An 8,315-nucleotide genomic window follows, 5' to 3' on the forward strand; every position below is an offset into this window, starting at 1 on the left:
TAAAAGGAGATTTTGGTTTTTATCTGGCAGATGAAAAATCAATTTTTCTAAGTTATAGCTTATAGCAAATGCCAAGGTATTACTACCAGGCTGTAACAGCTGTTGAACTGCCAGATGATATATTTGGTTGTCTTCCAGAATTTGCTATTATGATCACCAAATACAGCCTTCGTTTTGCTCTTGATTGCTGATTTTGATCAAGTATTGCCGTGTGAATACGGTATGTTTTCACAACACAATCCCCTCAGTTAGTGCTGTTTGTCAGTTTTTAATGAAAAAAAAAAAAGGTTGTCTTTTTGTTTAAAAGAGAAATGATTAATCTTTTGAAATTTTCTTCTAATTTCACATGAAATTTTATTCATCTTTTAAATTATCTCCATGACATGATATTTCTAAAAGCATTAGTTAGGGGTTATTTTCTTTCTTTATTTTACAGTTAGTTACCTGATGATTGTCTCTTATAGTGAGAGCATTATCTGTAATTTTCCACCAAGGCATTATGTCACTCACTTTTATCTTTTTCAAAGTGGTGTTTTGGTTTTGGGGCTTTTTAAAGAAAGATATTGGGTAGCAAAATCCTCTTGTGGCACAATATAATGAGCAACTATAAATTAGAATTTGAGAAATGTGCAGCCATTCATTTATTAATATATATACATTCTCTTTATTTGCCCTTATAATTTTTTTTACTTTAATTTAAGGAAATGACTGTCTTAGTATCAGATAAATCTACCTTATAACACAATTACTTACTATCTTTTTATAAACAATGCAGAACTTGCTTATCTTTTTTTTTGAGAAAAAAGTTTTTCTTAGATTTCATTTATGATTTAATGTATGTACAGAAGAGTTTCTGACATCTAAACATAGCTCCTTTTGAATAAGCTAGCATATCATTTTGATTTGTATACCTGTGAAAAACAAAAACCTTAACTTTAAACATCGTTATTTTGCTTGAAAAATTATACGAAGAGTCCATTAAAATGATATGAAACTTTTTAGAATCAGAAACATGGATGTGTTTTACATTTCAAATCTGGCATACTAATTAGTTTGCCCTGTCAAACTTTGATTGCCTTGTCATTTTAGCATAGGATTTTAAATAACGAAGTTTCTTTCAGCAATTGCCATTTAATGCTGTTTAATTTCCCCAGTGAGTGATTTTATCCATATTGATAATGTCAGAGAAGCAACTAAGGACTAATGAACATCAAACATGTTTGACTCTTATCTAGTTGATTCAGGATGACCATAATATTATAGTATTTTATCACTTTATGGCTTATTTTTAGAATGAATCATAGTTATGCTCTTAAAATAATTTAAATCTATAGAAAATATGAACAGCTGGATGGAATAGAAAAATACCAGCCATGACAACACTGAACAGAGAAGAAAGAGGTCTGGGATCACATTCCTCTTTCCTCTTCCTGTTGCCATGATCTAGCAAAGTCTAAGCTGACATATTTGCAAAAGCGATTATAACATTACCTCACAGGGTTTTCAGAAGAGTTAAATAATACCACAAAAACAGTTAACATTGAACCCAGGACACTGAATTCATTTATTAATTGTTAGCTGATTGAGAAAACACTTCTTTGAATTCGCCATTGCTGGTTTGTACAAATAAGACTCCCTTTGGTTGTTTGTCATTGGCCTTAAGATCCCCCACTTCATCTTAGTCAGCATTGTGTTATTATATTGCATATTATAAAATATTGTCAGTTTTGCTGTGGAGATACTGATATTGCTGTTGTAAAGTTTTCAAAGTATTATCTAATTTTTAAAAAAGATTTTATCTATTTATTTGATGGACAGAGATTCTAAGTAGGCAGGGAGGCAGGCATTGAGAGAGAGGAAACAGGCTCTCCGCAGAGCAGAGAACCCGATGCGGGACTCGATCACAGAAGCCTGGGATCATGACCTGAGCTGAAGGCAGAGGTTTTAACCCACTGAGCCACCCAGGCGCCCCCAAAGTATTATCTAATTTTATACTTCTTATATAGGTTATCTAAGTCTTAACCTTCATTATCTGTTTAAAAATGCTTTAAATATTACAATGTTGTAGAACCTATAGAAAGAATATTACAATGTTGTAGAACCTATAGAAAGAAAGATGACCAAGACATGATCACCTGGGAGCAATTTATACAAGAAATAACTTCCAGATTTCAATATCATAAAAATCAACAATATTGACTGGGATATCTAGTACTGGAGAGGTAAAAAATACACAATATAGTCTTTATGCTCAAAGACTTTTAGTGCCTTTTTATACACATATGTTTAGTAATTTAAAATGTTTTGGGAGAACAGTACTGATTCAGAATAAGATGTGAATATCAGGGGCGCCTGGGTGGCTCAGTGGGTTAAAGCTTCTGCCTTCGGCTCAGGTCATGATCCCAGGATCCTGGGATGGAGCCCCTCATTGGGCTCTCTGCTCGGCGGGGAGCCTGCTTTCTCCTCTCCCTCTCTCTCTGCATACTTGTGATTTCTGTCAAATAAACAAATCTTTAAAAAAAAAAAAAGATGTGAATATCATTGTTCCAAAATCTAGAACTAATTTCTGGTTATTGAAGGTATTTTATTTTCTATGTCTTACTAATGTAAACAAAACCTTGTATTTTAAGACCCAGTAATGAGTGCTACCTGAAAAATATTTGCACAACCAATATTTCCTATTTGGTTGCTGTTCAGTTAGATTGTTGTTTAAGAATTATGACTTTATTAAACATTTTTTAGAATGTAAATACCCATGTTTCCTAGTATTTAGAAGAAAAAAGATAATTCATATTTGTTAATTAATTAGTTATTTGAAAGGTTTATTTGAAAGGTATAATCTAATAAAAGAATAAATATAAAAAATTTAATTTATCTGTTACATAAGTAAAATATTCAAGTGTCAAACAGATCCTGCTAACAACCTCTTGGGATGAGCCATCTGGAAATGTTATTTTTCTTCCTTTTTGTGATTTTGGATGTAAAACTAAAAATGGCCAGGGAGTGGAGGGTCATAAATGCCTAGAGCTCTCTAAGTTATGGTTAGTGTCACCAGCATCCTGAAAGCAGTATTTTCAAATTTTATCATTGTTTTAACTACCTCCAGTCCCCACAATGTTCATCTCCTCAACAGAACAGGGATTTTTTTTTTTTTTTAATGATGCTATTCATCCCCATTCAATACTCTTTAGCCCTACCCCCTCCACCATATATTCAGTAGACCTAATTGAATTAATGGATCCTCTGAAGTTGTATTCTATGAGTGCTCTCTGCTTTCTACCCTTAAAACCCATTTTCGTGCTTCTGGATATCCTGAAAACGTATAATGAAGATGACAGTTTTTTGAAGGGACAAGGAACAGTTACAAAGCAGCAGTTAGAGGTGATTATCAAATGAGATGTGGATGATGGTCTCCAATCAAGAGTACAAACTTTATTCCTGCTTTAAGCTTGTATGAATGGTGACTGCTGTTGAACAGTTCTGTTGTCCACTATACAGAACAGATGGAGTTTGCAGTTGTGTGTCACTTGTTTATTACATCCTCTTAAAATTAGTAGCTGTGTAACCAGATGGGTCTGGGAGCACAGCTGTGGATATAAGAATATAAATGAAACCTGTCTGATGCTGCCATGCCCTTTTGAGATGCCAAAGTGTTCCAATTGCAACAAAGAAAAACTCACTTTCATTGACATTATATTGATGTATTAGATTTAAAAAAAAAATCTTATAAAAATTGTTGACACCGAGTCTATCAGCCCCCTGATTTTTATCAATATTTACTTCTATAGTTTGGAAATCTAAATAAATGTACCTTTGATGCTAAATATCTATATAAATTGCCCATTTGTAATTTCAACATCCAGGTAAAAATTTCTTGTTGCTTATAAACTAAATTCATTTTAATGTTTTTTAAAGTTTATTACATGGCATATGTTGAATTAGTAATTTTACATTCTGATGAAATGTGAAATATATTCATATAAATGCAAATAAATTGCTTCTCCATAAAACAATGCCAGGAATGAGTGTGATACACAATTGAAAATTAGAAAGACATATTAACCTCTTTAGGATATGGAACTGGCACTAGTTGCTCTTTTTTTTTTAATCTCTTTAGCCAAATGATATGTTAATATTGAGAGTACTCCTATTGGTGTGTATGTATACTACATACTATATACTTTTTGCCATAATATATGTGGTAAATTTTTTGGCTACTAGTTTAGCATAATTAATATAACCTATATCAAATAACCAAATGAAATATTCAGAATAACTCTTCACAATTCTGATAAATTATACTATGTCTTGCTTCAGGAACTGAGAGTCCTCAGTTTTGTTCCCCCACATTATAAACTATGGAATTTAGAGTTTAAATTTAGTTTTAGCAAAATAATATTTAATAAAAACTTACAGAGACTTAATTTAGAAACTGGCTATAATAGCAGTTCCTTCCTATTAGAAAAAGAAAGATAAATGTTTTAAAATCTGTGTCCTAAAGCTTTAACTAATAACAAATGAATTGAAGCAACAAATAAAGTTAAACATACTCAAATAGAGAACAGAGGAACTGTGTAGGCACAAACTACACTGCTTGCACCCAACATCTTGATATCCAAACTATGCAAATATATCAAAATTATAAAGTTAAATTTTATTATTAGAAATTTTACTATTACAAATTATATAGAAATAATAATAGAAATGAGTCATCCACTGATGTCCTTATCATTGCAGTCGGTATTGTCAAGTACAAAATAAATTGCTTTACTAAATGATAAGAAGGGTTAAACAAAAAAATGTGATTAATTAGGTTCAAATTATTATTCAGATGATGGAATTATATCGTTATTTTCTCTGATGAAACTTATGACATTAACCAATCTCTTTTCATCAATTTCAAACATACTTTTTTTTTTCCCTTCCTTAGGAAGTTGGCCTCGTACTAGCAGCTATATTGGCCCTCCTACTGGCTTTCTATGCTTTCTTTTATCTCAGACTGTCCACAGATGTTGACCCTGATCTGAAAAGAGATGAAGATTAGCTGAACAGCAATCAATGCATTAAAGGGAAATAATTTTATAAAAGCATCCCTTGGGACCAACACTTTCTAAAGTACTGAAACTGGAACATCTTGAATTCTTTCTGCTGGTAATTTCAGTTTTCAGAAGTATCTTTTTAAATAGTTGCATAGGATATCAAAAAAAGAACCTTACCTAGCAATGTAGTATAATGTATGCTACCGGATACTTTTATAAATCTTTCTACTTTGACAGGCAACCTATTCATGGTGCGTTTAGATTAAATGGAAAACAGATCCTAAATTCTTCAGATGTCTTAGCCAATTTATGTGTATAACTCCGTCACTTCAGATTACTAAATCTATTTTTGTTCCGTATACATCGTAAGTAAAAGTATATATCCTCATTTACAGAAACATTCTCAAATCACATTCAGAGTCTAAGGAGGAATGAAAAGTCATGGGAAATTTTTCATTTTACAAAGAAGCCCTGCTTTCTTTCCAGACATATTTTATATCATTAGAGAGACTATCTGCCATACATCTACAGTAATCTTTTTCCTTCTTTGCCAACTGTTCAGCGCACATGTGCTCCATCAGAAATGGCACCTGGATGACAGAAGCTCAAAGAGTCACATATGTCTGTAAAATAGAGTTCCTTTCCTCTTGGGCTCTCTGAACTGGTGTAAATAGAAAGTTCAGTTGATCTTGATTTTAATTAACATTATTGTATTAATATAAACTTGGAATTCTATTTTAATTATGTTGTTCTGGCTGCTTGCAGTATCAGTTTGCCCTTCTTGTTAGGAAGGTATGTAACAATCTGTCATTTAGTTGTGCAGTTGTTGTTGTTTTTTCACACAACAGTAACGGAAGTCCTACCTACTCAGAATAATTTTCTTGGGTTGCCTCCTAAACCTAAACAATACAAATTTGGTTTACAAAATTACATTTTGTCTCTTGAGAGTTAATCAATTATAACTGTTTTGTGAAAAATAAATAATAGAAGAAAATACATGTCTCATATTACTTGCATTTCTAATTTTTTTGTTTACATAAGTTGTAAAGATATTTTGTATTTGTTGGAGTATAACAATCAATATATTCAATATTTTTACCAGTAATGGATTTTTAAAAAATATTTTTAGAACACATGAATACATAAAGCTTAGAAAATGGGAAAATATGTGTCCACATCAGAGTTGTTAGCTACTATCTTATATAAAGAAGGATAAAAAATTAGTAGTTAGAATCAAATGCACAAAGTGCTTTATATCATATACATTGTATTTATGAAGAGCAAATAAAATGTAAAGATTGTTTCCATATTTTTCCAGAGAAGAAAGCTTTGATGAATACACTCAATGTTCTGTGAGACTTTTGCAAATAGTTGAATATGACTGTGTAGCTTTATGTTCTGTAGAATTTTTCCAAGTAGCATAATTTATTTCATCAATGTGAAAACAGCCCAAAGTTCCCATATCCTCACAGATCATTTATGCCAAACATCTGAGGGCAAAATTTAGCCAGTGTTATTTACTGGATTCTACCCCTTGAAATCACAAACTCATGAGACAGACCAAGAGTTCTTATACACTCACCACAGCAGACCAATCCAAGTGGCATTTTTAGGAAAGGTTGCAGCATTTAATGCCATGTGGTATGTCTGTTCGTGAAGTGGGTGGCAAGGGAATATCCAAGCTGGCATTTTGGATATGATGGGCCTTTTCCTTTCCTGAGTGACATGCCACATGTCAAGAAATACTGCTTTTCCCCCACTCCTATCACATTTACGTGAACAATTTTCATTTAGTTATTTTACCTCCCATATGGTGTTAAAAACAGTCATATTAAATAAAGATTATTTCTAATTTCAGTAGTAATTTAAATGAGAAGATATGTATTAATTGTTTATTAGATACCCATCCAAGTGAAATATAACAGAATTTATAGTATTTAAAATAGATGAATATACTCTTGGAAATGTCTGAAAATTCATTACCCTGAGAAAAAATGTTACTGTTCCCTTCTGTTCTTGGGGTGTTCTCTTGAGGGAAAAAGGTTGTTTCTGATAGTAGTAAGTATTAATCTATACATAGTATAATTATAAGCTAGTTGAATACCTCATTTTATTGATACCTTCAGTATCTGGCTAGTCCATTTGTGTAATTGACTTATGGTGGCTACAGAGAACCATAAGTCCCAAAGGTCCAACTCTGATTTTAATAAATAGTGGGCAAACTGAGACAATATATGTTTATACAACACTGTTTTCATGAAATGCAAATTTTTCAAATTCACATTAACTGGGAAGCGGCCTGTAGAGAAATCCCAGATTAAAATCTGGTTTGAATCTTTGAAGCTAGAGAGGTGATATATGGCCTACATTTTCAGGGGACCACACTTCTAAATAGTGAGTGGTGTTTGGCATAAATCTAAGACTAGCACCAGACACAAATTTTAGGCGTGGGTTTTTCTCCTCCAATAATTCACTGCTTAGAGTAATTCAGAAGACAAAAACAGAAAAATTGTAATGACTTTTCAGAATGTTAGAATCTATTTGCTAACTATACTCTGCAGGATAAATTTTAGCTAATGCAGCAGACTTTACATACAACCTATGGAATACTGTAAATGAAGCTTGAAGAGTTGCTGGTTCTTATTTTGAATGCAAAATAAACATATATAGATTTATTGAGAGGAGATATTGTAAAATTATAACCTCATGCAGGATTTCTTTTAAAACAAATGAACAAAAAGCCTATCATTGTGCCAGTATAGAGTTTGTTGTTTTAAGGTGACAAGTACTTGAAGATTTTCTGTCTTTTCAATTTTTCCAAAATATTTCTACCCCAACCAATGATTGCAAGATCATGAAAGTATGTTCTTATTCATTTCTGTAATTCCAGTAGTGTAGTGATCTGCACATATTTAATAAATGCATGTCAAAATTCAAGTTAATTTCTTTTAGTATTCTCAGTCTGGTACAGTTGCTGCATGTAACAGATGATCAAAAATTATTTGCCTTTAATAAATAAAACTTAGAAATCACTATGTTGATCAACTCAACATTTAGCATTTATGATCATTGAATGTCCTGGGACAAATATGTTTCATCCTGTTCCTTTTTAAGATCAAGACAACTAGTGTTAAATTTGCTATAGAACACAAACATTGCTGTTTTCTGGGTAATCAAATATGTTATTTTTATCTTAGTATTGTTGAAAACCACACTCAGTGTTTTTAATTTAACTTATCATACATCCTCATGCCCAACAAAAATAAAACTAAATTT

General features: G+C 31.9%; 1 protein-coding gene across 5 annotated transcripts in view; it reads left to right on the plus strand.

The window, feature by feature from the left end:
* The window catches only part of TRIQK (triple QxxK/R motif containing), a 91,170-nt gene extending 85,060 nt beyond the window's left edge, over positions 1-6,110 (plus strand). For 4 of the 5 annotated variants that reach the window (XM_046008153.1, XM_046006167.1, XM_046006932.1 and 1 more), the window contains one exon: positions 4,931-6,109. In XM_046008153.1, the coding sequence (XP_045864109.1) occupies positions 4,931-5,044 (114 nt within the window). In that variant the 3' untranslated portion in view covers positions 5,045-6,109. Of the gene's footprint in view, positions 1-4,930 lie in introns of all 5 variants that reach the window. The other variant, XM_046007514.1, reaches the window with a different exon arrangement.
* The last annotated feature ends 2,205 nt before the right edge of the window (positions 6,111-8,315 follow it).

Source organism: Meles meles, chromosome 1 (genome assembly GCF_922984935.1).
Source record: "Meles meles chromosome 1, mMelMel3.1 paternal haplotype, whole genome shotgun sequence".
Classification (NCBI taxonomy): Eukaryota; Metazoa; Chordata; class Mammalia; order Carnivora; family Mustelidae; genus Meles; species Meles meles.